We start from the raw sequence: 27,381 nt of genomic DNA on the forward strand, positions 1-27,381 counted from the left end.
ACAACTACTTTTGGACCAACCTAATAGTTCCAAGCCCCCTCCTCTGGGGCCCTCATTCCAGTGCCCTGCTCTTAACGTGACCCAGCTACTCTCCAAAGGTCAGTTTCTTTCTGCTTTTCTTCCCTATTCTAATTCTCTTAGTGTTTTCCAAAGATACCTCTGGTAGAACACAAAACAATTTCTAGAAGGCTTGTGAATGAACATTTTTATTTTGAATGCTACTTATGTTCACTTATATTTGAGGGAAATGTATCTAAAATGTACGTTGGTTTAAAGAAAAATAGTACATAAATATTCAAGGTATGATGTTTTGTGAAGCAAAATCATGAAAGAGGATCACAAATGACTGAAATCTGAGAAACACTGGGCTGCCTGGTTGTCTCCATATTTCACTACAAATTCCCAGGACACATAATCTTAGTGGCTCAATTCATTAGCATCCCCTATTTAGGCAGCACTTCCCATGCCTTACTTAATAGAATGCAGGCCTGCCTGTGGTTGGTTGCCCTTGGATCCAGTGTCCATCTTTAGACAAATCAGTGGTCAGGGAAGTAGGTCACATGATATGGAATATGGCTGCCCAAGTTCGAACTCCAGCAGGGGCTGAGGATAAAGCAGTTCCTTTTGGAACCCTGTCTGTTGGCAGGTGCAGTTTGATGTGTTCTTACGGGCTCCTGGTTCAATTGTAACTCCTGGGGCACTGCTATCCTGGAGTCTCTGAGGTGGACGTGTTGTCTCCAGTGCCATGTAACCGCTACTCTGAGGGGTGCTTGTGACAACTGGTCATTGACACAAAAGTGGTTTGAAAATCACTGCTTAATAAAATTACTACTATGAGTGACACAGATTGAAATGGGAATGCAGATTTCAAAGGGAATAGCTCATTTTTCCCAAGGGAAGAAAATGATTCAAGTTCTACCAAAGACCGGTTGTGTGAACTCAGATTAGTTGGCCACTTCTTAGCTGTGTAACCTTGGACAAGTCCCTGCCTCAGTTTCCTTATTTCTAAAATGGGAACATTTATATCTGTTCTTCCTTCCCCCGGGGTTAGGGGAAGGAGGAGGAGCCTGCTGCCACCCACTCTCTGCCCCAGGCAAGTTTCCTCCCGTCTCCTGCCTCGGTCCTTTCATGGACAGATGACAGATTGGAAGCAGGAGATCCTTATCATCCGCCATCCCTGCTAACTTCTAAGCGGCTCCGCTTGATTCTAACCACCCTCTCTTCTTTGGGTCTACCCTCCAACCACCACCCTGGTCCTGGGAAAACTTTCCTCTAAAAATCCCACATATAGACAAGAACCTCAGGTACCCCCTGCTTTATAAGTTATGTATTTGTGAAAAGTTGCATTCATGTCATGCTTTCGTAATAAAAATTCTATATTCCCTTTGCCCTAGCTTATCTGTTTAGAAATGTTTGCTTTTTACTTGTTATTGATCGCCAATTGGCTACAGTACTCAGTCTTTGATCTTCCCTTTTGTTTGAACTTGAACACCACCCACACTGTCTGCCTTGGCCCCCTAGTCTCTTTATTAAACAGTAATGATATATAAACAAACTCGGAGTCCCTCAGGGAGCAAAGGAACCCTGGGGCCAGCCTCCCTTGGGCCTGTGAATTATCATTCCTGAAGCCATCTGTTTTTTAAGTTCTTCTGCCAAGTTTCTATGGGAGCAGAGGGATCATTTTCTCCCTTTTCAAAGAGCAGGGTGAACTGAGGCCTCGAGCTGGCAAGTCCTTTAAAGTCATTTTCAAAGGAAACCTGAGCTGGAAAGCCATGCGGCCGGCAGAGGGTGGTGTGACTTTCTGAGGCTCTCTCTGGGGCTTTGGGTGGTCAGCTCCTGTAAGCTTCCCAGCACGTGCTCAGAGCCTACAGCAAAGGGACTATCAAGGGAAACCGCCTACCAGTGGCCTGGGGTCCAGGGAAGGCTCTGCTTCATGTCCCTGTCCCACCCCCACCCAGGAATGGGAAGGAGGGGGGAATATGGACTTTTTCCTCTGGGCCGGGAGCCAGGACCACACTGTCCTCACTGTTCTTAGGTCTCATCAATCAAACTTGATCCTTGGAGTTTTTTGAGGTAAAAAACTGAGTGCCAAAGTAAGCTAGATTGAACTTAGGTGTGAATCATGGAATCATAAGCGATCTAGTTAATCCAACCCCCTCACGGGCAGGTTGGGAAAGGGACCCAAAGGGTAAATGATTGTCCCCAGTCACACAGGAGGAGGTGGCTGACCTCCACCACAGAGTTCTTTGGACAAAGAACATTTCCGCAGGGAGGGAGATTTGCTTGGCTAGCAGCCATTTGTGAAGCTTCCGAATCCGTGGATGTCTGTCAACCACCCAGCAGATACTGAAAAGACAGCAAAGGCACCAAGGCAAGAAATGTATGACTGGGCCAGATGCCTTCATCCTGACCCCGGGAGTCCAGCAGAGAAAAATTGTTGATGAAGCCAGGAGGCAAATGATGAACCTTTTCATCACAGAATGGGCAAATTCTCCAAGGCCCAGAGGAAGAAAAAACTCACATGCATTTGTGTCAGACAGGATAGAACTGAAGTCATTAAAAGCTCAGCCTAGAGCTCTGAGTGAAAAAAAAAAAAAAAAACAGAAAGAGGGAACCAGCCAGAAATGGAGGTGAGAGGTCCATCCCAAATCCTCCACCGGAGCTCCTTATGACCAGAGTATGGAGTTTGCAGTCCATCCTGGTGCTGGGAGCCAAAGATGGGCCCCTGCCCAGCTACCAGGAGCAAGCCTCGGCCTTGGCCTTTCTGAGACTCCCCCAGCCAGCAGCTACTGCCCTCCATGAGCACTTCCCACTAGGTTAAGAGCAGAGGAAACCAGAGCCATTCAAGTCCCGATTCCAACACAAGGAAGGACCCCCAGAACAAGCTGACTTGACTTTTCAACATTTTATTCTTGTATTTGTACAGCTATATTTTACAACGCAGTAATGCAGTTTAGACACAGCCAAACCCTGTCTCCGGAGTAGTTATAACACAAGCATGACGCAGAATGTGATGGATGAGACAAACATTCCCAAAGAGAGCTTAGTTAGTGACAACTTCAAGTCCCTGTGTCTGCCTACACTTCAGAAAGGGATGGCACGCTCGTCCATCATTGAAAACTTCCATGAAAAAGGCACCGTAGGACACGTTGTATAGGTATATACAAACCGGAAACTAGAACAAAACTACACATTTTTCCTTCCGCAGCTTTTTTTGTTCTTTTTTTTTTAATACACACTTTGTAAATTGTAAACCTTCACTTGCAAAAAAATACAAATACACTGAGGCATTTTAGACAAAATATTTTCTTACTTATACAGATGCAATACTTAAAATATTCTCTTAAGTGCTCTTTCTCAATAAAGATTCTCAGATCCGTGTCTGCCTGCAGATACAAAATCGAGCCTTTAACACAGTTTTATATTTTTAATATATCTTTTTTAAGTTTATATATATTTATTTTATATATATATATATATATTTATATATTTACAACTCTGCCATATATTCCTTCACCTTTGGTTAAAAAAATTAAAGCCCTCTCTTTGATAACATACTGAAGTCTCTTCTTTTAAAAGAAAGCACATTTACATACAAAAGAAACATCTGTTCCCACAAGACATGTACATTCCTCATTTTGCAGACTAAGTCAAGTCAGAACTTTTGCATACTCCCCCACTTTGATATATAAAATGATTTTGCTTTTTGCTGACATGGTTCGCCTTACACATAGGAGAAGCAATATTATTTTCTTAATGTTTTACGGCAGTGGAGGAAGGGGAGCTGCCTTGGCTCCCAATCCCCACCCCCCTCCCCCCACCCCCCACGCCCAGCTATGATTTGCACTAGTGGATGAAAGAGGCACTACATCATGGGATGAACATTGTAAAGTGTTACAGTATCCTTTGGGTAGATTCTGAGAAGGGGCTCGAATAGACAGCATCAACACTCCATGCTTCAGCAGGCTTTGGGAAGCTCCGGGGGCAGGTCAGTGGCGGACACACGGTATTGCACCTTGGTGTTGGTGATGGCGCCGTGCTTCTGGCGCAAGTGAAGACGCAGCTGGCTTTTGTGACGGAAATGCAGGTTACACTTCTCGCACTGAAGGAAAACCAGAGGCAAACTGTTAAAGGTCATCAACCCAAGAAACGTGTCACTATTCTAAGACCCAGAGAAAGACATTCCCCCTGTGAGTGATTGGGCAGCTCTTCCTTCTGGATGGCCAGGCTAGGAGCCCATCCAAATCCCAGCTCCTACGAAGGGACCAGCATGCTTTGTACAAATGTCCCTCCCAGGCTCTCCATAGTGTTGCTCATGTTTTCCCCCGGCTTGAGCTGTATTTCCCGCCTTAACTCCACAAGTTCAAGTCTCATCCAAAAATGCAGTTCAGATGCAAACTCTGATTATCAAGGCTTCCTTGAATCTCTTCAGGAGGATGATAATCCCTCTTTCCTTTGAACCTCTGTAAGAGTTCTGGCCTTGTCTTATCAGTTGGGGAATGCTTTCAGGGTACTGACCACTGCTTAATAAATTTTAGCATCTTCCTAGTATCGAGTAGAATATGCCTCTGAGGCAATTATGCATTAAATCTAAACACATTTGGACAAATGGACTAGAACAATCTGAATTCATGAAAATTCTCGAGTCTAAGATACACTTTTAAAAATGCAGCTATAGTCCCTCTTAGAATGTACATCTTAGATAAGCTAACAAGGCATTTGCAAGTAGAGCTGTTTTCTCACTTTAATTCAATAAATGGATGGTAACAGTTTTAGTGGAAAAGTTACTAAAAAGTAAAATGGATGACTAAAGGTAATGGGGTACTCTATATGCAATCCTGAAACAGAAAAAGGGCAATTAGGTAAAAAACTAAGAATATTCCAATAAAGTATGGACTTTAGTTTATAATAACATGTCAGCGTGGGTTCATTCGCTGTGAAAGATGTTTAAAACAGGAAACTAGGTGCATATGGGATCTCTCTACCGCCTTTGCAACTTTAATATAAATTTAAGGCTATTCTCAAATAAAAGGTGTAATAAAATACGTTCATACAAAGAATATGTTTTAAAGTAAAAATGGAAATAAATTTACAAAAATTAAAACTAGAATGGGTGGTGACTAGAAAGAAGTCGGTCTCGGGAGACATGGGGCCCATCACACCCATGCCACCCACTGCTGTACGTCCCAAGTGCGTCATTTCTCTCTGGGCCTTGGCTTTCCCTTCGTAAGCAACTGAGCTGATATACTCTGCAGGTCACTCTTAACTCTGACATCTTGTGCATCTGGTCTTCTAGAGAATAATTATAATAGCACATATGTATTGCACCCTCACTATGTGCCAAGCACCACTCTGAACATTTTGCAAATTTGTTAGCTTAATACAACAACTCCATGAGGTAGGTCCTATTATCCGGCTCCTTTTACAGGTGAGTAAATTAAGGTACTGAGAGGATAACTAAGGTGCCCAAGAACAAACAGGAAGGAACAAGATATTCACTCAAGGACTGACAAACAAGCAAATGAAAATAACTACATTTTATAGGTGAACATTTATGATATGGGTTAATAACCACTCATTTATTCGTTTTTGTGCCCATCACTACCAGCATCATCCCTAAAAGTGGTTTCCACACTGTAAGCAAGGGGGACTCGCTTTTCAAATTAAATGGAAACTGGGAAGGTAAATGAGGCTCCAGTCCAGTTCTGCCCTGCGGTGCCACAGAACCTCAGTGACCGAAGGAGCACAATTTAAACACTGTTTATCTGTAGCATCGGGTCAGGGCTTGACCGCGGCCTCCAAAAGGGCCAGTATCAAAGTCAGAATAAGAACTCAGATAACTCAGTTGCCCGGCCAATATCTTCCCCTCTACAGCAGAGATCAGCAAGCTATTTCTTTAAAGAACCAGATAGTAAAATTTTAGCCTTTGTAAAATAGTTTATATTCTCTGACACAACTAAACTCTGTTATTATAACGTGAAAGCACCCACAGACAATACATAAAGAAGCATGGCTGGCTTCCAATAAAACTCTTAATTTAAATTTTATGTAATTTGTACATACCACAAAATATTATTCTTTGGGTTTTTTTTTTTAGGTATTTAAAAATATAAAAACCATTGTTAGCTCATGGAATGATGAAAAGTTAGCCCACAAGCCTTAGTTTACCAAGTCCCTGCTCTAGAACACTAGAATTCCACCCACTGATTATGGCCTCTTGCTGCTGGCCACCTGCTCCTTCTTGAAATGACCTCTTCTTTTTTTTCCCCTATATCACCACATGCTTCAGATTCTCCTCCTACTCCTATGACTGTTCCTTCTCAAACTCCTTAGCTCCTCTTAAGTAGACATCAAGCCCAGTATAGGAGTGTGTTGCAAGCACTCAATAAGTATTTGTGGAATGAATAAATGACTCCACAATCTATGTGTGCATAGTCCAGCCCTCCTTCCTAAGGCCCAGAGCACCTAGCCCAATATCCCCATTTTAAAGATGAGCAAACTGAGACCCAGGCCAAGGTCAAGCAGGGTGTCTTTGAAAATCAGACCCAAATCCAGGTCTTATGACAATTACTTTAGTGATCATCCCACTGTGTGCTTGAAATTGGAGCAAACAGTTCTGCTGCCCCACTCTCCCACCTCCCTGCCCCTCCCAGGTCAGCCAATAGCCACAAAGGTTTCCGTACATGGTAAGGTTTCTCTCCTGTGTGGATTCGCAGGTGGCTCTTCAGAGTCTGAAGGTGCCGGAAACGAGTGCCACAGATTTCACATGGATAGGGCTTCTCGCCAGTGTGGATGAGCACGTGGGCACGGAGGTGGGCCACCTGAATGGAAGAGCAAAGTGTGAGAGGCTCTGTCTGGGTGAACTGCAGACTCCCCGGCATCCACTCATCAGCATGCCAAGGTTGAGGGATCCTTTCCTCACGCCCCCTGCTCACCTGTACAAATCTGGCTCCACAGGTTTCGCATTTGTAGGGCTTCTCTCCAGAGTGAATTCGAGTGTGTGTTTTCAGGTTGGCTGGCCGGTTGAACTGGGCCCCACAGATGTTACAACGATAGGGTTTCTCACCTATTACAGAGAGAAAGTGGAAAAGTAAAGCCATATTTAATGGAGGTCACCATAGACCCTGGCCCTGGGATTTCAAAGCAAGCTGCCCTTCCTGGAGCCACTTCAACTTTCTTTCCCTTGGAAGATGTCAAAGAGAGCATCCAGGGCCCTGCCTCCTGGCCTGCCCCCCACCCCCCACATACACACATCAGCACTCTTTGATCACAGTCAAGAAGCATGGGGGAGTAGAAACAATGCCAAGCGTAGAACAGGGAGAGAGCAGGGTCTGCGGGACTTGGACAAGTCACCCTCCTTCTCTGGGCCTCAGTTTCCCTCTTTAGAACCTGAGGGGCAAATTTAGATGACCTGGGAAGGCTCTTCTAGCTCTTTGCTTAGATGAGACTGGTTGAATAGTCAACCCACTCACACGGGAGATATGATCAGGCCGCTCTGATTTCTCTTTTTTAGAACAAACATGCTTTTCCGCTTGTGGCAACTACAGCTGGATTCCATTTGCAACAGAGGTGGGGCCTGAGTTGGAGTAGATGCTCAGACAGAGGAAACCAATAGAAGGGCTGTGCCTTCCCTCATGGAAACTTTCTGGGATAAAGGACCCATTTAAAATACCAAGAGAGAGTCAACTTTGGACAACAATCAGGTTATTAGAAGCTACCTGGTAAAGGAATGTGAGTTGATAAGGAATAAGCCCTTAGAGGAAATCAAGAGGCTTTTAGTTTTTTTCTGGCTTTACAAAAACCAAATCTACCTTGCCTCTCTCAGCCTTAGTTTCTCCCCCTCTACAGTGGGATTAACACTTCTGACACCAGCATAGTTAGAGAAGCAGGACAGAGCATCTCAGGAAAGACAAAGGATACAGGGAGGGGACAAGTCACTAAGCAAGACATGACAGGGCTAGGCCCCTCATTCAGGCCAGGATGAAGCCTGCTCCCTGCCTCACCCCACCAGGTAGCAAGGCCCCACATTACTTTCCCTGGGATCCTCTCCCCTTTCTGATCCTGGTAACCCTGGCGAGTTCAGGTGAGGTGGGGCAGGGCCATACCCGTATGGACGGTCTTGTGGCTGGCGAGGTTGCCCTTGTAGCGGAAGGAGGCCTGGCAGCGGTCACACTTGTAGGGTTTGTCACTGTGGGTCTGCAGCGTGTGCCTCTTGAGTGAGGCCTCCTCAGAGAAGCGGCAGTCACACTCATTGCAGAAGAAGGCCCCATTCTCTGTCAGAGGGTGGGAGGGGACACCAGCATGAGCACGCGGAAGGGAGGTGGGGCTCCAAGGCCCCTCTCCTCTGTGGCTACCCCCAGCGCCCCTGCCCGCCCAACATTCACAGAAACCCAGGACACAGGGCCTATGGGGATTTTATTTTTCTTAGCATTTAGAGTCTCAGTCATGAAGGAGAAAGGAAACAGATTTGAATATTAAGGTGCAGAAGGGAAGCTCAAACCAGCAGGTACCCCTACGGCCTGCACACTCTTCCTTCTCTGGAGAGCACTGAGAACTGACGCTTCTTATCGGTTCACAGTTTTATTTGCATTCATACATAGGGGCCTTGGCAAGACCCTTCATGTCCCTGAGCCTCTGTCTGTGTCTCTATCTCCAAAATCAGGATAACAAACCCCTATCCTACCTACTTCACAGGACATGATCTAACACAAAGCATTATAGGAATGTAAGATATAAATCAAATTCAATGATACTTTGAAGTCACTGAAGGAGGATTAATGACAAACATGGTCACCCTTGCCCCGATCTGGATTTCATGTCTCCCAAACACTTCTGCAAGATTGGGAGACCAAAGATGATGGTGGGAGTAGAAACAGAGACCCAGAGAGAAGGAACCAGAGTGCAGAACAAAGGCAAATGGCCAGGGGGACAGGCAGGGACAGCCCCTACCCTCCCAACTACAGGTCAACAACCCTCTGCCAAACCTCTCTGTAAATAACTACATTTTTTGTTTATATATGTCATAGTGGCTCACCCTAATTCAGTATTACTGGGCTTTATTACTACAGCCAGAGCTACGGGAAGATGAAAACTTTTTCATCTCATAAACATCAGGGATGCCAATCACAGACTTTCCAGAAACTGCAATTTAATTATTCAGTTCAATAATCTAATTCAGCAAACATTCACTGAGGACCCCTCTGTTCTAGAGACTCACCAGGACCTATGGGAAATGCAGGAATGGATCAGTTCTGATGCTTCTTCTTACAGAATGGACAGCCTAGCAGGGTGAACTAACATTTGCACAGATCCCGCACCAGAATTTTGGGTCCAGAGGGGCTGAGAAAGCTCTGGAAGTTACAGCCAGCCCCACAAGCTACCTCTGCTGGAATGAAGCTGAAAATTCTATTTGGTTATTCTCTTTTACCCCAGATTAACTCTAATACACCATCCCCTGCTTTGTCAGCCAAAGCAGCCAACAATGGGGCAATTGGCTGGTGATTTTAAGTGCCAATGGATTTCCAATAGGGAGCTTCTCCCAATCAGTGATAACAACATAAGTGAAATGGAAGCACAAACCCCATGGAGCAGAGATGGAGGCCTGGCAAGGGGATGGAGGGGAAGGAACTCACCACAGCTGGAATCCGAGTACTCAGACTGGGTCTCTCCCATCTCCTCTGGGAACGTGGGGCCCGCGGTGTGGAGGCACATCTCCGCGTGCTGCGGGGACTGAGAGCCACAGGATGTGCACTTGGGGGGGTGCAGGTAGAGCGGCGAATGGCTCTCACTGCTGCTGCGAGGTGAGCCTGTCAGGGACCTGTGGGCGGGAGGAAAGCCTCAGCATCTGGAGCAGGGAGGAGCAGTCTGCCAGCCTCTATGCCACCCCCTCCTTCCTGTGCTCATGGAGCCCATTTGCCCCTATGGGGCCGGGGCTGCAGAGTTATCCTCAGGTCTACCCCCAACAGTACACACATAGAGATCACCGATGGGGTCAACTAGCCAAAACCCCACTCCCAGATCCAGTTTCTTTCATGCAGCATTGCACTCTACAGCCTTCCTCAGTCCACGGCAAGTATGAGGAGCCCCCTATCATACTAGGACAACGGGAGCTGCCTTTGGGATTCAGGGAATGCTTTTCTACCATAGACAGGAATTCTCTCTCTTGCTATGAAAAAATATACTGAAGCTTATTTAATATCCTTCCTTACTTAGGTCAATTCAATCATTAGGCACTTAACCCACACCTCTACTAAGCTCAGCATCTCAGGCAAAAAAAAGAACACAGTCCCTGCGTCCATCAAAAGAAATGACCTCAGGACACTGCCCAGGTAACCCCTGACCCCAGGTCTGGAATGCCTCTGAAATCACCTGTTGACGATGTTATTGAGCCGGCTGGCCTGTGGGATGGTAGAGTCCTCCCCGTTGGCGCTGAGCTTAGTTGGAGACTGGAGGTCAAGGTTCTCAGGCTCCATGGGTGGCTGGCAGGCTGGTGGGGCTGTGTAGGCTCGAGGGGAAAGGCGGCCCAGCTCGGCCTGCTCAGGCCCCTCTGGTTTGGCATTCTGGTTGAGGCTGTTGAGCACAATGAACTTGTATTTCTTCCAGTTGCAGGCTTTGGGGTCGGTGGGACTCTTGGCTGGAGGGGAGCCAGAGGTCTGGAGGATGCAGGCATTCTTGCTGCTACAGGACTCCGTGGGCGAGTTGGGCTGGCAGTCAGACTTCTGGGGGCTCTGTGGACTAACCAGACCCTTCCGGTTTAGAGGCGCATTGGGGGGCTCAAAATGCAGGGCAATCTCATCCTCCGAGGAAGGCCTCTCTTCTTCCTTGCTAGCCTTGTCACAGGTGAAGTATGGGGCATTCCGGGCCGAGGGGGCAGCAGGCTTGGGGCCCTCGGCCACACTGTAGTGCATGTCACTCCGTGTGTCCTCTGGTGCTGCCTCCTTGGGTGAGTAGATGTTGTTGTGGCACATACTGGGGGATATCTCCATGGCTGGCCGGCTGTACTCCCCAGGGATTGGCCTGGCACTGTCGCAGGAAAGAGCCCGCTCCTTAGGGAAGGGGTTGGCCACAGGCATCCGGGCATCCCGCAGCTCCTCATCGGAGAAGAGAAAGCTGCTGACGGGGAGGTGGCTGTACACGGGATAAGAGGCTGGTGGTGTGGAGAGGCCACTGTACAGGCCGGGGGCGAAGGCTCTGCTCTCACACCCGGGGGCGTTCCTCAGCGGCAGGTTGTTCTCTACCACCTCACGACCCCGATAGGCCATGATGTCTTGGGGCATGAGCATCCGACTGTTCAGGAACTCTTCACGGGGAGGCTTGATGGCAGGAACCATCTCTGCTTCACTGCAGGAAAAAAAAGAGAGAAGACACCGGCCGGCCTCCAAATTAGAACTATGAAACAGACAATCTTCTAGGGGACACTGATCTATGCAACCACAGTTGTGCTTGGGTCAGCTAGACATAGGAGATACGGTTCTGGAGCAGGGAAATACTTGTCGTTACAAGGCATTTATGTTAGAGGTCTAGCAATCTAGCCCACAGTTGGGAAACAAGGCCCAGAAAAGGAAGAGAGTTATCCGCACAGTCTGTGCCTGTTTAGACATGATCTTGTACATTTAAGTCATACATGTATATATAAAATATATATACATATATATGTGTGTGTATATATATAATGTATATATACACGCACATACATGTATATGTATATACAAATTCAAATATACATATATACACATACATATATATGTATACATACGTGTGTGTGTGTGTGTGTGTGTGTGTGAGTTTGAATCTGTAATTCTTTGGATTATTATAGAATGTAAAGCTTTCACAGCCCTTATCTCATTTCACTCACAAAATCCTGCATGGATGGGAAGTCAAGTATTATTGACTCCATTTTATACAAATGGAAACTGAGGCTCAGGGAGGGAAGAATTTATACAATGTTGGTGCCACATGTTCACAAACTGATGCCCTGTCACAGACAAACTGATGCCCTGTCAAAGAAAGGACTCGCCCTAAATGCTGACTGTAGTGGTGGGGAAGGGGACTTTGGAGAACAGGCAGCACTGCTAGTGCAGGAAGCCCTAACTCGGAAGCAGCCTGGCCCGGTTTCCAGCTGTGCCACCTAGCAGCTATGTGACTGGGAACAAGTTACTTAACCCCTCCGAGTATAGGGCCTGAGCCAGAGAAAGTACTCATAAATGATGCCAGTGATGATCTAGCCACCATTATCACCCACAGGAGACAAAGAGCTCTAGCTGCATATACTGGAAGGGACATTATGTGGGCGAAAAATAGGCCAACTCAACGTGATCACATTTAACAGAGCTAGGACCAATGAGTGACGGTTAATGGGGCCACTTTAACTTGCCATGAAAAGGAGCTATCTAACTGTCCAAGGTAGACATGGCTCCGGGAACACTGACTTACTGGCTCCTGGAGGTGTTCAAACAGAGAACGGAAAACCTTTTGTTTAAGAAGGGATGCAAGCACCCAGCGCGCAACTCAAGTGGTTTTAAAGAAGTCAAGCCCTGAGTTTCTGTTCCAGTTAGCAAAGCTCTTCACTTCTTTGGCTCTCAGATTCCTCACCTTTGAATGATGGTCATGTCTTACCAGTCCTTGAGTAGGGGGTTAGACCCAGTGAACTCAATTTAAGTCAATATATGTCCTCTCTAGTGGGAGCTGGGCGACATAAAAGATGAGTAAAGCAGCCCACAGTCTGGTAGAGGAACTAAGGCACATATGTAAATAGTTAAAATAGACGTCTAAAGGAGAACTAAAACATATATGCAAATAGATGAAATACAAGGAAGGTCTAAAGGACAGGCAGAAGGCTTTGGAACACAGAGGACGAGCTGAGGAAAGAGCTGTGTGATAATCATAACATCTGTAGAGGAGCTGGCATCAAGCTTGGCCTCGCAGAATGGGTTGGAGGAAAGGGCATATCAAGCGAATGGAAGAAAGCAAGAGGTGGGGATGCACAACACGTATCTGGATAGCAGTAAGGAGTCAAGTTGGCCTGCAGTGTAAGAGTTAAAAAGGGCAGAAGTGTGCAAAAATAGTGGAAATGTAGGTTGTGACCCATTATAGAGGGTTATTTTTTCTGTATGCATGCATTGTCGAGGGTTTCTGATTCCTTCCATTTCCAAGGCTTCCATCAGGGTGGCAGCTCACCTGGCCTTGATAAATTTCCGGCAAGTGTCCACAACATGCTCCATCTGCAGGTACATAGCTGTGGTCATCACGGCCATGATGTTGCCCTCCCGCAGATTGAGGCGAGATGTGTACATGAAGTCTAGGAGGATGCAGAACCCCTCCGGGTTGATCTCCGGATCCAGATTGATCACATTAAGGTTGCATTTCAACTGGTCTGTGAAGATGCTGTAGAATAAGCCACTGCAAAACGAACAAATGTCTCACTACAGTTGACATGTAGACTGTGTCATCATCAATTACAGTCAGCATCATGTACAGCCCCTCTTCTCTGGGCCTCGCTCCAGCACTTCCATGGCAATTAATAACAGCTGTCACTTACAAAGAGCTTACTAAATGCCAGTGAGTCATTAAGCACTTTACATACATTATCCTGTGTTCGTTACAACCTTGCAAGGTAGATTCTGTCATTCTCCCCTTTACAAATAGGGGAACTAACATCAGAGAGGTTAAGTGATTTTCTCAAAGTCCCAGAACCTTTTTTTTCCCTTTCAGTCTTAACTGTACAGATGACCAGAGTTAAATTTAGCACTCATTTGCAGTAACTATTTTAGTCTATATCTTTGGGATAAGCATTTCCCTTGTTGTTTCCTCCCATTATCCTTATTTTAAAAATCCTATTGTATTTTTTTTTTTAGAACCACATTGGGTATTGATGACAAATAAATAAAATGATGCCTACATCTACATTCTACTGATTTTCTCTAAAAGCCCATAGATGATCATAAGGTCAATATCCCTAGAAGACCCAAGTCCAACTCCATGGCATGCCTCCATGTTGTCTGGCAAAGGAAAGAGCAGTCAGTCAGAAGCTAGAATTCTGGGTTCGTTGTCATCTCAATTCTACTCTTTCTAAGCATGTTACCAGAAGTGAGCCCCACTTCACCCAGTAAGTAACCATGCAACACAGGGTAAGATACTTAACTTCTCTGGACCTTGGTTTCTTTATCTGCAAAGTATGAACAACAGTGTTGTGGGGGCGGAGCCCCAGAGAGTAGTTTCCAGGCTCTCGGCCTCACATAGACAGGTGCCTGGCTCAGGTAGTAAATGGCCAACTGTGATTGCATGGCCATCAGCTGTGGCTAGTTGGCCGTCAGCTGTAACCAGTGAGCCATTGGCCACTAATATAACTGCTGTGGCTACGAAGAGAGAAGGAGAAGAGAGAAAGAATGGGGGCTAGCAAGAAGATGGCGGCTGGGCTGGCAAGCGTGGATGGCGGTTTGTGGACAGTGTGGATCCAGCCTCCAGTGAGAGTATAGTGCCGCCAGAGAGAACATAGTGGTATGACTCCCCTACCTATGGCTCCGTGGGTGTTCCTTTTTGGCCTCACCATATCCTGCGTTCTTGTATGGGGAGCGGGAGCAGAGACCCTGCAGGCCTCCCTGCATGACAAATGGCGCAGCGAGCAGGGTCCCCTGCACGACAAGTGTCTACCTCACAGGGTTGTGGCAAGAATGAAAATGTAAAGGGTACAGAATGATGCCTGGTACATACTCAGCAATTGGTTAGCAGGAGCTATTACTTTTGGATCTCTATAAACCTTTGTTTTTTCCACTACTGAAAAACAGGTGCTGTTGTAGATGTTGAATACATTCTCTACTAGCAATAGAGATCCCTGCCTCTACATCGGCTCATCTATGAGTGTCTTCATTTTATCATCTATAAAATGGACATAATCATGCCATCCATAATGCAGGCCACTGTGAAGATCCAGGGAGATGATGTAATATGAAATTTCTCTGAACACTTAAAATCATTCATAAATATGAAGAAATAATAGCGGGCTCACTTTCATTAACTTTCATATATTCTGAAACACCCATGGTAATATAGCCACAGTATAAAATAAAATACAGTTACAGAACAAAAGAGCAAAAGATGTCAAACTAACTTGCTTAAAATATCTTAAAACTCTCTTTCACTTTTAAACTTTTCACTGGTGAACCGAAGTTATTCTCAATGTTTGTCCCAAAATATCCTTTCTTGACATAGTGTATGATTTCTTCTCCCTCTATTTCCACAGAACAGAAACTCTTTCTTCTCTAAAAGTGCATGCATTCATTCACTTTCTAGGATCCTACTCTGCCAGGACATATGCTGGAGGTCTGGAGACAAATGAGACGTGATCCCAAACGCAGCAAAAGGCCCACACGTTCCGCCTCGCTCACTGCCAGCGCCATCAGTCCCCTTGTATTTATCTATCTTTCCCTTCCAGACCCCTCACCTGCAGGCCATGAGGACTGTCTTATGGGCTCTAAACTGCTCACGGCTCACCACTATGACAACATCAGTCAAGATGTCACGGCTCCGGAGGCGATTAAGATTGAGAAGAACATCACTGGCATGGCGGGTGAATTGGATACAGCTGTCAGCCGGTGAGGCCATTTTGTCTTCACCTGAAAAAAGGAGTCAAAATCCTGTTAGTCCTCCAGAACCTGTTTCCTGCTTACCAGGAGTGCGAGAGCAGGTAGTTCAGCCTGTTACCACATGGAATGCAAACTGAGGTCCCTTGTGTTCGGTCTTTAAACGATTCATGGCCCATCTCTGGGCATTATTATTCATATCAATAAAATGGGGAGAATAAATTTTATCCAACAAGTTGAAATAGAAAGTCCTTTAGGGGAAAAGGGAGGGGAATGAATATTTGTTGAGTTTTTTCCCCACATACCAAATACTCTGCCAGCATTGAGGGGCAGTGAGTGTGTGACAAGGTAGAAAAACCAGGCTTTGAAGGTTAGCATGCTAGCTGTGACTTGGAGCAGACTGTTTAATGTTTCTGGGCTTTGGTTTCCCAAAATGGGAGTCGTACGTAATACCTATGTGGTTGTAACAGTTAAAGATGTCTCCCTGATCCATAGTATAGCTCCGAAATCATAGCTTTTCTCATCAGTACCTTGTTTCATTTTCCCAGTCACCATCTGTCTCTCCTATATTAGGCTTTAGAACTATCTCAGTGTACCTCGGGCACCTAGCATATTGTTGGTGCATACCGTGTTTCCCCAAAAATAAGACCTAGCCGGACCATCAGCTCTAATGCCTCTTTTGGAGCAGAGATTAATATAAGACCTGATATTGTATTATATTATATTATATATTATATTAGATCGGGTCTTATATGATATTAAAATAAGACTGGATCTTATATTAATGTTTGTTCCAAGAGACGCATTAGAGCCGATGGTCCGGCTAGGTTTTATTTTCAGGGAAACATGGTAGTAGGTGGCTACATTAATTTGAACTAAGAAATGAGCAAGAGAATGAATAATCGATCACACAACAGTGTTAAGATAGTCTAATGCAAGGGTAAAGGGTGAGGGGCTGGGAATGATGGAGAAAACATCGGCTATCCTTCATCTCATCTAATGAAAAGTGGCAAAGTTCACACAAACATTTGCATTGGCAAATTCAAAAGAAACATTTTGTCCACAAAATTTTAAAGCATATAATTCAATTTACTTACCCAATGCCTTGGTTCACAGTCCAAAATTTTGCTTAAAACCTGCAGGGAAGAGAAGAAAAGCAAACAGAAATTGATTTAATGAATTTAAGATTGTCCACTATAGTCTTATTTTAGGACACACGTGTTTAGTTTTACTTTGATAGCTGCAGCCTGCCAGCTGGTGTGGTTTTACCACAAGCTAGAAAACATTTTTCCAGCTCAGCTCTTAGGAAAACAACAGGCACCCAAAGCCATGCAATAATGCTTATACCCTGAGTACTGAGAATACTTTACATACATTAATTACATATACGTATACACATATATTTCCTTTCTCAAAGTGAAAAATGTATAGCATCCAAAAGCCCTTGAGTTTACAGGAAAGAAAAAATGTAAAGAAAAGAAAAAATTCAATATTAATGAGGATGATCCTTCAGGGGCCTAAAAACTCCAAACTTTTCAAAACCTGCTAAAATATTATCTTTCAAGTCTTTGAATGATTCCACAAGGCCAACAGGGTCAGTATCTTTATCCCAATTTCACTGGTGACAAAACTGAGACAGGGGTTCAAGTAGCTTGCTCAGGACAAACAGCCAGACAATACTTCCTGACTGTCTGAAACACAACTGAATACAGAAACTACAGAATACAACCTGAGATGGCATATCTATGCTTTTCTTAAGAATCTTTGACTTCTGTTTCAAAGTTTCCTCTTCCTTCCCTCCTGGGTCTAAGACCAGATATAGTGCCACTAACTTCCAAGTTTGTGCTTCCCTGTGCTGGTGAAAGATTTAATTGTGTGGTCTAGCTGAGAACTGGCCAGGGAACACTCATGAAACATGTACCCTCTCCAAATTGGTTTCTCTAAAACAAAATAATTTAAAGTACAGGTGTAAGACTCTCACTTATGGTTGTATGTGGGCTGCCAAACAAAACAATTATCTGAACTCTCTTCCCCGCCCCCTTTTAAAAAATCATAGTCCTTTAGAGCTATTTTCCAGGTAAAGGGGCCTGAGGCCAGGGAGGTCATGTTAGGCCACATAGATGGTGAGTGGCCCGGACCTAGGTCTTCTGGCTCAAATTCCTATCCCCTTTCCAAATCAGCCTACGTGCTGTAGAACATGCAAGAGAGCACCCTGATGTGGGTGAATCTCATTTTTAAGTTCCTTCCCCCACACAAAAATTTTGCCCCCATTCCAGGCTGCTGAGTCTTACCAAATGAGCACTCTAAAATGAGAGGTTTCCTTGAGTCTGTAACCAAACACTCTGACATTTCTCTGTGGTCCCAAGTGCCAGTCACTCAATCTCATCGGCTTCAAGGTTAGTTTGTGCATGTGAGTGAGTGGGGATAGGGGGAAGAAAATGGGGGAAGGGAGAGGACAGAAAAAGACGAAAGAACCTATTTACTCTTCTCCCCATCCTAACCCAAAATGGGCAAGAGAGATACGCTAAATTGGTGCTCACCAAAGTTCAATGATTGTCTCCTTTGAAAAAGACTGCTGAAGACATGTGAGGCTTATTTACAAACCCTCTCCTCTTCCCCCAAGAAAAAGATCCTTAAACACTTCTGGAATACCTAAGGCTGTCCTTTAGCCAGCTTCAACCACCAGCTTGCCTGTGGATTTCCAGTCACACACTTTTGGAACCACAGGAAGCCCAGATTTGCCATTTCACCTTGACAATTGGCAGTGACTCAGTCCAGATTTGGATTGAAACAAACAAAACAATTCCCTTGGGTCTACTGTCAGCCAGGCTCTGGGATGGGCATTTTTCACCCTAAACCTCTGCCTGGGTTGGCCAAAAGCAAAAGCGCATACGCTAAGGCCCATGTCCTTATTAAGTCCACTCCTTCCTAGGCTAGCCCTGTCTTAGGAGGCCCCACAACTAGTGAGTATGTGGGTTATGGTGGATGTGGGCAATGGACCTACTTCTAGATGCCATAGTTGTGGAGGCCCTGCTAGCATTTGGTTTTATTATTTTTTTTTTTATTTTTTTTTTACTGACCACTCAGCTCTTTCCAGTTCATTATTGCATCTGATCCTGATAGCCCTGATTTACTGGGAAGGACACTGCGGCTCCAGGGGATAACCCTTGCCCAACATCTCAAAACTAATCCCCAGCGAGCCCTGGACAAACCTGTCTGCTAGCTTCAGCCAACTCACCAATGGCACACACAAGACTCATTCCACAGAAACAACTAAGAGAGCAGAGCTGTCCAGGAGAAACTGACAAATGGAAGGGCACCTGACCCAACCCCGCCCCAGGCGCAGTAACCAAGTGAAAGTTAAACGTTGACTTCTCCACCATCCCCCTCACACACAATTTCTCTTCTTTGGTGCTTTCCCTGTGTATTTTCAATCAGGCACCTTGAGAAGAAAGCAGATCCTTTAAAGGATTCGGAGAAGAAAAACAGAGGGACCGCCACCGAGTGAGAGAGAGAGAGAGGGAGAGAGGGAGGGAGAGAGAGAGAGAGAGAGAGAGAGAGAGAGAGAGAGAGAGAGAGAGAGAGAGAGAGAGAGATATTGAGATTAGAGAAGGGTAAGAGGCGAGGTTCAGAGCGAGAGCAAGCCAGTACAAAGACCCCATCCTTTTCCTCCCTCCTCCACTCGGCGGGCACTAGGCGGCCCATTATCTCGCTCACACACACGGGCCAATTCCAGCCCTGCGCGCCGGAGCAAGCTGGCTCAGATTTGCCCACCCTCACGATTCCGTACCTGTCTGCCAGGGACCGCCCACCCGGGGGCGTTGTGCTCGCACCGCTGCCCATCTGCCTCCAAGCCCCGCAAGGCTCGGCGGAAGCCCTATGGTATGACCGTGGCAGCCCTTAATTTGGCAGCATTCAGATAAAACTTTTCGTGCACCTCGGTAGCTAACATTGTGTGTGCCTCTCTTTCTTTCTTTTTCCTTTCTTTCTTTCTTTTTTTTTTTTTTTCCTGTTACGCCGTCAAGGCAGTGGGCAGTGAGGGGAATGGCACAGCCCTCTCATTCCCGGAACGTAGTCGATCTCAGCTCGGCGGATTTCACAGAACACTCTCTGCCTATCGCCGGCTCCAACAAGAAGTAACTTTCCAGGAAGCTGCCGGCCTCCGACGGCCGCCAAGATCGCTGCCTGCGCCGCGCGGGCGGCCGGGGATTCACCGGAGGGCGGGGGTGTGGGGGGGCACCGGGGGAGGCTCGCTGGGAATAGGCGCACTTTCCCCTAAATCCCTCGGCCGCACCGTATCCAGGGACTCTTAGAGCTCACGTAGTCCAACCCTTCCCTTCAACAATTTTATAAAAGGGGAAAGTCAGACAATTTAGTAGCAGAACCGGTCTAGAACCCAGGATTTTGAGTCCAATCCGAGGCTCATTTCATGACTTCAAGTTGCCCGATTCCGGTTTGTTTGCCTGTGGCGTCATTTCTTTTTTCTTGGTCCCCAACCCCCCGTTTTTAAGAGGGTGGTTAGGCGAGGCATCAAGGTAAAAAAGATTAGAGTCCCTAGGGCTGAGGGTCTCCATCCAGCGCGCCCCAGCCGAGCTGGAGGAAAAACTAAACCCAAAGGCCCTTTCCGCCTACGTTGAAAAGTAGGGGAACCCAGATCGGCTGGGTTTCCGCCCTAAATCTTCAGAACAGGAGTTGCCAGTCCAAACCTGGACCGGTTTCGGGATTTCCGAATTCGATTTCTCCAAAACCTTAGACACAGGATTCAGCAGAGGCTGGGGCGCCGACCCCACCGCGCGCACGTTCGCGCTCCAAGGTTGCCTCGCTTTCTCGTGGCCTTCCTCGGAATTATAACCTCTGGGAGCCATCTCCCATTTGGTCTCAGTAGCGGGCTCAGAGAGGCGCTATCGGGGACCGGGGATGGGGGCGAGACCGGGACGGGTGCGAAAGACGTAGCGTCTAAAGTCTTAACCGGGTCCTAAAGCTGGCGGTAGCTACACAACGCGCCGCGCATCACAGAGGCGGCGGAGGCGGGGTCAAGGTCCGTTCAAAAAGACTGGGCCACTTCAGCCTCATACAGTCCACTTTGAGACTTTCTCATCCCTTCGCATAGTGGAATAAACATGAAATTTAATATGGGATGGGGTGAGAATCCAGGAAGGGAAGTAAAACTTAAATAAATGCACTTATTGGAAATGAGGAGTCCCGTGGTTCTGAGAGCTAAAATCTAACCATGTTTTACCGCTGCCTAACACTGGAGGGAGCCCTCTATCAAGGCTTGAAACCACAACCCCTAGTCGCCCCGCCCCTCCTTCCCATTGACCTAGTTTAGGCAGTCTCAGGATATGGAGACTCCTTCTGTCGTGCCCCCCCACCTCCGCCCAATCCCGGCCGGCCGTTGGATTATTGGTAATCTAATAACTCCAATACCTCGATGAGAAGTCCAAAAGAGAATGTGGAAGTGCAAAGTACTGTTTAGGGGAAGGGACCAGACATTTTAATAAGGCTGGAGCTGCCGCACTGAACCCCGTATAAGGGCTCCTACCAGAGCACTCCCTTTCTCCGCAGCATCTCAACTAAGGATCTGCTCGGATCCAGCCACAGGGGTCGGGTGGTTGGGGGGTGGAGTCAAACCGCTGAGTTGTTTTTCTTGGGGGGGTTGACACTTTTCGCTGGGGGACGGGAGGGTGGGGAGTCGACAATAGATGAAAGCGAATTTTTTTTTTTAACGCGGTGGCCTCGGCAGTCGTTTTGGGTGACCGAGGTGTTCGAGTACATTACGTCCTTACTTTCATTTATATCACGTTTCCTGCCAACAGCTCTTGCAAGCCTGCAAGCTTCTAGGAAATGCAATAAAATAGAAGGATGTGTTTTATCACCAAGATCCGAAGAGGAGCTGCTGAAGGGACGCTCTCCATGCGCCCAGCTCGCGACAGCCTTCCAGAAAGGGCGGGCAGACAATGCCAACAAACCACGTCCAGGAGCAAAGATATCTCGGCCATCCTGGCTGGACCCGGCTCTGCTTTTGTAAAAAGGCTGGCGGGGGAGGGGAGCGGCATGATCTCCCCAAGCAAACAATGCCTTTAAAAATCCGATCTGGACAGAAGTCAGCCAAGGTCTTTATTCCCGTTAATGAAGATGGAAGGCACTAACTGTCCTTGGAAAGCGATGAGTCAAACTTGACCGCTCTTCAAACACGTCCCCAGATTCGTTTCCAGCCCGAACAGAGGCGCATTTCTCCGACGCGGCCTCCAGCAGCTCCCGCAGTGGGAGAGGCTGAACTCGATTCCGGCGGACAAGGGTGGTGGAGACTACAGCGTCTCCCGAGGGTGTACGCGTTGGCGGTCGCTAGGGGCCGCCAGCAGGCGGACGCGCGTTTGCCATCTTAAGTTTTGAGTTCTGAGAAAGAAAACTTTACTATGAAGCTGTTGTGGCACATTCTATGAGGAGTATACTCTACCTGTCCATATGATCCACCCACATACCTGATTTCTCTCCAAACCACTAAGCAAAATTTGGAAGGAAGCGGAAGGCAGTGATTTTAGTATCCAAATGTGAGCCTGAGGTGCAGCAAGGTGCATCTCTGCATGTCAAGGGACAGGGCCTTAATCATCCCCTAAGAAAAGTGCACCCCCCAAGATCTGAGACCCCTACCCCTCAGAACAACAGTAGGCTTTTCATATCTGTTACTGAAAATCTTAGGTGATATTTTCTAAACAAATTCCTCCAAGACAGTTGGAGAACAGTTTCCAACTATAGTGACCTAAGAAGTTGAAATCATGGCTCTCTCTGTTATCCCTTTCTCTTTGATACATCAAACATCAAAGGAGCGAAGATAAACTTGCCTTTGACTTTCAATCATTGACTTGGAAACGAAAAGCTGAAAATCTGGTCCCGACTAGGTCACTAACTCACGATTAACAGCAGCCCCCCCCCCCCCCGCCCCACTCAGGCTTGTTTCCTCAACTGTGAAGGGCTGTATGTCCTAGAGCCCCCATGGCATCCCTCCACTACCGACTTCCCCTCGGGAGAGACCACAGCGACAGGGAGATACTGTGAATCAAAACGGGTTATTTTATGGTTCTCTTAGTGGAGGCCGATGTTCACCGCTAAGCAACGTGGACCAGACAAGCATACTGAGGCTTTCTAATTTTCATCCATCTTACCAAAACTTTGGAGGTCAGATGTTATCCTCATTGTAGGGTGCCCTCCTTGTCAGTCCTAGTACCTGGTCGGGATATTTGGGGTCCCGAAGGTGACGCGGTCGGCTCACCGCGTAAGGCGGGGAACTCGGTCAAGACCTACCACTAGGTGGCAGACTCAGTCCATCCTAAAATCACCGCGAGGCCACTACCTTCCACACCCCGCTACTACCCACAACCTGTTTTTTTTTTCTTTTTTCTTTTTCCGTCTGTTAGGGGGAGGGGGATGCCTCCATAGGCAAAGATGGAAAACATTTAATTGACTGGCTGTAATTCCGTTCTTCCCGATGCTCACGCCTCTAGCAACCACAACACATAATTTGGAGTTGAATTCATGTATCATGTTCGTTTTTTCCAGCCCGAAATGCTGAATGTATTAGGAAGGGAAAGGGTGCTCTTATCTTTACAAAAGTAGAATGGCACTGACGGTATTTAGCAGAGCTCCCTGTCAAACACTGGTCGTCCAGCAAAGAGAGTCGAGAATAAACTCCTGATCCCCATGGAGAAAAGGGGGTCGCACCCAGGCTTACTGAGCTCGGCAAAACCGGAGTGGGGGGAGAAAGGACGAGTACGGTCTTTCTGTGGGGCCGCTGATCTAGGACCAGAAGGGGAGGGTCGAGAGGAGCCACTCTTGGCCTCCAGTGGGGCGAGGAGAAACCGGCCAGCTTTGCCACAAGGCAGCAGCCTCACTCGCATCGCTGCGGCGGCATTCCCACTTGTTGCGCAGTGCAGGAAACCGGCACGCGCCACACTATTTTGACTCCCACAGGGCTACAAACCCAGCTACAGACCAGCCTACCATTGCCCCACGCCATCCCCAAACCTCCCTCCTCTCCCTTCCATGTACACCACCATCGCCGCCAGCAAAAACTACAAGACTTCCAGTCACTACGGTTTTTTTACACCAAAATATTCCTCTTCATCTCAATGTTAGACAGGCAAAATTCAGGTGCTCTGAGACACCAAGTCCAAAAGGGAAGGGGAACTACCTCCACCTGGAGAACTCGCCTACTTAAAGCCAACTAGGCAATCTCTCTCTCTCTCTCTCTCTCTCTCTCTCTCTCTCTCTCTCTCTCTCTCTCTCTCTCCCCTCTCCTACACTCTCTCACTTCTTTGCCTATTATGATATCATCTTTATTACTCCCCACTGGAAAGATCAACTGCAAAGTTCTTGAAAAAGTCAGTTTTATCTCCCCTTCCTAGAGAAAAAAATTCTTCATAAGGTCGTTTCACAATATTTTTCAAATATTTGATTTTGCACATAAAGTTTCACCCACCGAGGGGTGGCGCTGCCGCACCACCTCCTCTGAATCTCTTAACTTTTTCTCAACAAATGGGCTGTTGAGTGTGGCTACCCAGCAGAGGAGAGAGGGAAGGAAGGATTTTGACATCTAGTCATGGCTACCATTTACTCAACCAATAACTGGAACTCTTCAAGGTCCAGCAAACAACAGTTCGAGAATTTAGAGTCCCACCCCTGTCCACTAAACCCAGAATGAATTGGACAGTCTTTTCAAGAAAGCATGGGGTAAAAAAAACCTTTCAAAACTGAGCACAGAGAAAAAGGCCAATTGGAGAATTCCAGCTTCCTCTGGCTGCCTTCTCCTTCAAGTTGCACAGCTTTCACAAACAGCTTCTAGTCTTATTGTCACTATCAACAGACCCTTGAAAACCATCCAATGCTTGGGCCTGCAGTATTGGAAAGCCTTCCAAATAGTTGGATATCGGAAACTTCTATTTATAAGTGGGGGGAGGGGATTATTTCCAATCTACAGGTTTTTATTCTGGCCTGAAGACTCAACTGCAGTCATTTTAGCAAGGGAATGCCCATCTCCTGGTGCTCTTTCCATTTCCCCTCCCCCAGGGACAAATAGCTCTTCCTCTTTTTAAAAAAATGTATATATTTTAAGCGAGAATGTGATTTCACCTCTTTCCTTTGAGCTCATGTTTGCTACCTCCAGGAATAGCGTGTGGACTAGGGCCAGATGAACTTCAACTTGGGCTGCAGATTTACGAGGTTCTGTTCCAGTGCCAAAGACTCTTGGTAGTAAATAGTGAGCAAAATAGATACCTGTCTCCTGACGAATCTTGCCAGTCCCCCTCTTTTTAAAAGTTGTTTATTAAAACCACATACACCTTGCAAAGAAAAAGGGAAACTGGCAGTCTTTCTAGAGGAAGCCGGTGGCATCGCTTAGAGCCACAAACTGTATTTCTAAACAGCCCTTTCCCTGGTTCCCTCTCTCCTGCCCCACTTTTTTTTTCGGACAGTAAAAAAAATGCATCTACTGACACTTTACTTAAAAAAAAGAGAAAGTAATGCAATACAAGATTTTCTCCTGGAAACTATAAACTGATTGAACACCAAATAAATAAAAGATTAAATCAGTTTCCGGGGAGGGCGTGGGGGGCGGGGGCGGGAATGACCAGTTCTCTGAGACAGTCAGGGACACAGTAACAACTCTAGACTTTCAGCACCCTGTTTGGGATCATTCCCCCTGCTCAGTTGTCAGGCTTCCCCCACCAATCTTAACCACTGAGAGAAGGGAATACAACATTTTTAAAAGGGGTCTTTTTTATTCTTTTTTTTTTAGTCTGTTGTGTTGTGTTTTTGTTTTCCATGGGGAAGCTTTAAAACTCATAATTGCAACACTAGTTCCATTTTCGCCCGAGTTCCAACAACACTGCATCATACAGGCAACGCAATTCACAGTTCTCAAGACATTCACCACGGTCACTACATCCGGCAGTGGGGTGGCCCCTCGCTCCCGCTGCCCTCGAGCGCAGCCGATTTCAGAGGCTCCAACTCCCTAACCGCTCCCATCCCCGGCCGCCGCCGCCGCCGCCGCCTTCTCCCATTCCTGCTCCCTCGAGGAGAGCCACAGGTTGCAAATCCAACCAACCTCGCAATCCGTTTTTGCAAAATCACTCACAAAGATCTCCCTTTCGCGCCCGTGCCCCCTCCTCCCGCGCCGGATCGCCGGGCCAGTACCACAAAGTGCCCTTCTCTCCTCCCGGGTTTTGCACGTAGGAACGCGGGCTGGGACTGTTTGTTTTCCCCTAGCCCAGTGCAAGGACCTTGGGAATATGAAGACTGACGCTGGCCACTCTTCGGCCTGCAATTGTCATTTTACAAAGCTTGCACCATGGAAAAAATAAAATAAAATGTAGGAAAGAGGGGTAACAGCCATTGGGAGCTAACACAGAATCACGCAGCATCCAAAATACAAACACCGCGAACGCCAAGAAATCCCGCCACCTTCCCGCTCGGCTGGGCTGTCCTGTGAAGGTTCCGGGAGTCCCCGCACGCTGAACAGCACCGCAGGTGCAAACGCGCACCCCTTTGCCACCCACTCCCCAAATCACTGTCCCGCCATCACCTGCTACCCTTAGGATGGGGAGAGGGAATGTGCGGGGGTTCTCCACTCCCTCGACTGCAACCAAGAAAGAATAATTTTCAAAGTATTCAACATCCCCGCCCCCAGGCAAGCTAAATCTCCCACAAAACGCAGGGGAAAGGGACACCAAAACACTCTCATCTCGTTAGGAAGATCACGGCACTGAAAGGAAAGAGTAGAAACTATACTTCATCTGGGTTTATGAAAAAAAAAAAAAAAAAAAAGAAACAAAAACAACAACAACAACAATAACGAGGAGTTCGCTTGCATTTTTCCTCCCAAATCTCGGCTCGGAGGCAGGGAATCTAAAGGACCGAGGCCGGTGGAAGGCAGCCAGCGAGGCAAGCGAGCAGGCAGCCTCCCTCATCGCCTCCCGGAGTTACCAAGAAGGACGGGAGAGGGGAAGGAAGGAGAGGCGAGGGAAAGGTGGAGGGAGGAAGGAAAGGGGAGGCTGGAGCAAGGGAGCAAAAAAGGCAGTTTGCAAGCTAGAAAAGAGGGGAAAAACACAGCCGCACGAATCCAGCGAAATCACAAGCCGTACGCAAGCAGGCAGCAGAAAGAGCGAGAGCGAGAGCGCGAGCGCGCGTCCTCTACGCGGTTAAGGGCCAGACAGCCCCCAGACTTGCGCGAATCACCCCCCAAACACTGTCTCGTCCTTTCTGCTCCGGCCGCCCCCTAACTCCCCTTCTTCCTCTCCTCCACCTCTTTTTCAAAAACCAAAACAACACAAGGGAGGGTGGCAAAAGCCTCCCCAAACCGGCCGATTCACTCAAAGACAACAAGAATTAAATAATAAATACATAAAAATCTATATCCTAGAGTGGGAGAGACGTGGGGCTAATCTTCGGCATTTATTTTTAACACCTGACAGCTAGAATAAATAAATATATACATTTATATCAATAGATACACATAGGAAACTTGGAGCCAAAGCATTTGGCAAGAGCGGAAAAAAAGAATTAAAAGGTAAAATAATGATCATGAGCAGCGGCGGCGGCAGCGGCACCAGCGGCAACAGCAGCGGCGGCGGCAGCGGCAGCAGCGGCAGCAGCAACAGCAATAATCACCTGGTGTCCGGCCTTTCCTAGAAACTTCTTGCATCACCACTTCTAAGAACCCCAGTTCTAAGAATCAACAGAGCTCAATTCTCGGAATTTGAGCTGCGGACTTTACCACTGCTACATGGCAGGGGAGGACTCGGTGTCAGCT

At 47.0% G+C, this 27,381-nt stretch overlaps 1 protein-coding gene across 3 annotated transcripts; it reads right to left on the minus strand.

Annotated features, from left to right (window-relative positions):
- Positions 1 to 2,890: 2,890 nt before the first annotated feature.
- Positions 2,891 to 27,356, minus strand: BCL6 (BCL6 transcription repressor). Of its 3 annotated transcripts, none has more exons than XM_019752096.3 (10): positions 27,240 to 27,356; positions 16,676 to 16,714; positions 15,440 to 15,611; positions 13,177 to 13,398; positions 10,369 to 11,340; positions 9,633 to 9,817; positions 8,106 to 8,273; positions 6,936 to 7,066; positions 6,684 to 6,821; positions 2,891 to 4,102 (listed from the first exon to the last, which is right to left on the minus strand). In XM_019752096.3, exons 3-10 carry the CDS (start codon positions 15,598 to 15,600, stop codon positions 3,959 to 3,961), a joined length of 2,121 nt encoding a protein of 706 aa, XP_019607655.3. In that variant the 5' UTR covers positions 15,601 to 15,611; positions 16,676 to 16,714; positions 27,240 to 27,356; the 3' UTR covers positions 2,891 to 3,958. The 3 variants fall into 3 exon arrangements, with proteins under 3 accessions (XP_019607655.3, XP_019607653.3, XP_074185343.2); XM_019752094.3 differs by lacking the exon at positions 27,240 to 27,356 and adding an exon at positions 17,870 to 18,112; XM_074329242.2 differs by lacking the exon at positions 8,106 to 8,273.
- Positions 27,357 to 27,381: the final 25 nt, after the last annotated feature.

Source organism: Rhinolophus sinicus, chromosome 17, assembly GCF_057876585.1.
Source record: "Rhinolophus sinicus isolate RSI-liver-muscle chromosome 17, RSI-T2T, whole genome shotgun sequence".
NCBI classification, from domain to species: Eukaryota; Metazoa; Chordata; class Mammalia; order Chiroptera; family Rhinolophidae; genus Rhinolophus; species Rhinolophus sinicus.

What these genes read in the sequence shown, in the direction of transcription:
- BCL6 (XM_019752096.3), bottom strand. Translation starts at nt 15,600, where the DNA reads ATGGCCTCACCGGCTGACAGCTGTATCCAATTCACCCGCCATGCCAGT. An exon ending in CTCAATAACATCGTCAACAG is followed by an intron (nt 9,818 to 10,368) that starts GTGATTTCAGAG and finishes TCCCGCCCACAG; the next exon opens with GTCCCTGACAGGCTCACCTC. An exon ending in CCACAAGACCGTCCATACGG is followed by an intron (nt 7,067 to 8,105) that starts GTATGGCCCTGC and finishes TCTCTGTAATAG; the next exon opens with GTGAGAAACCCTATCGTTGT.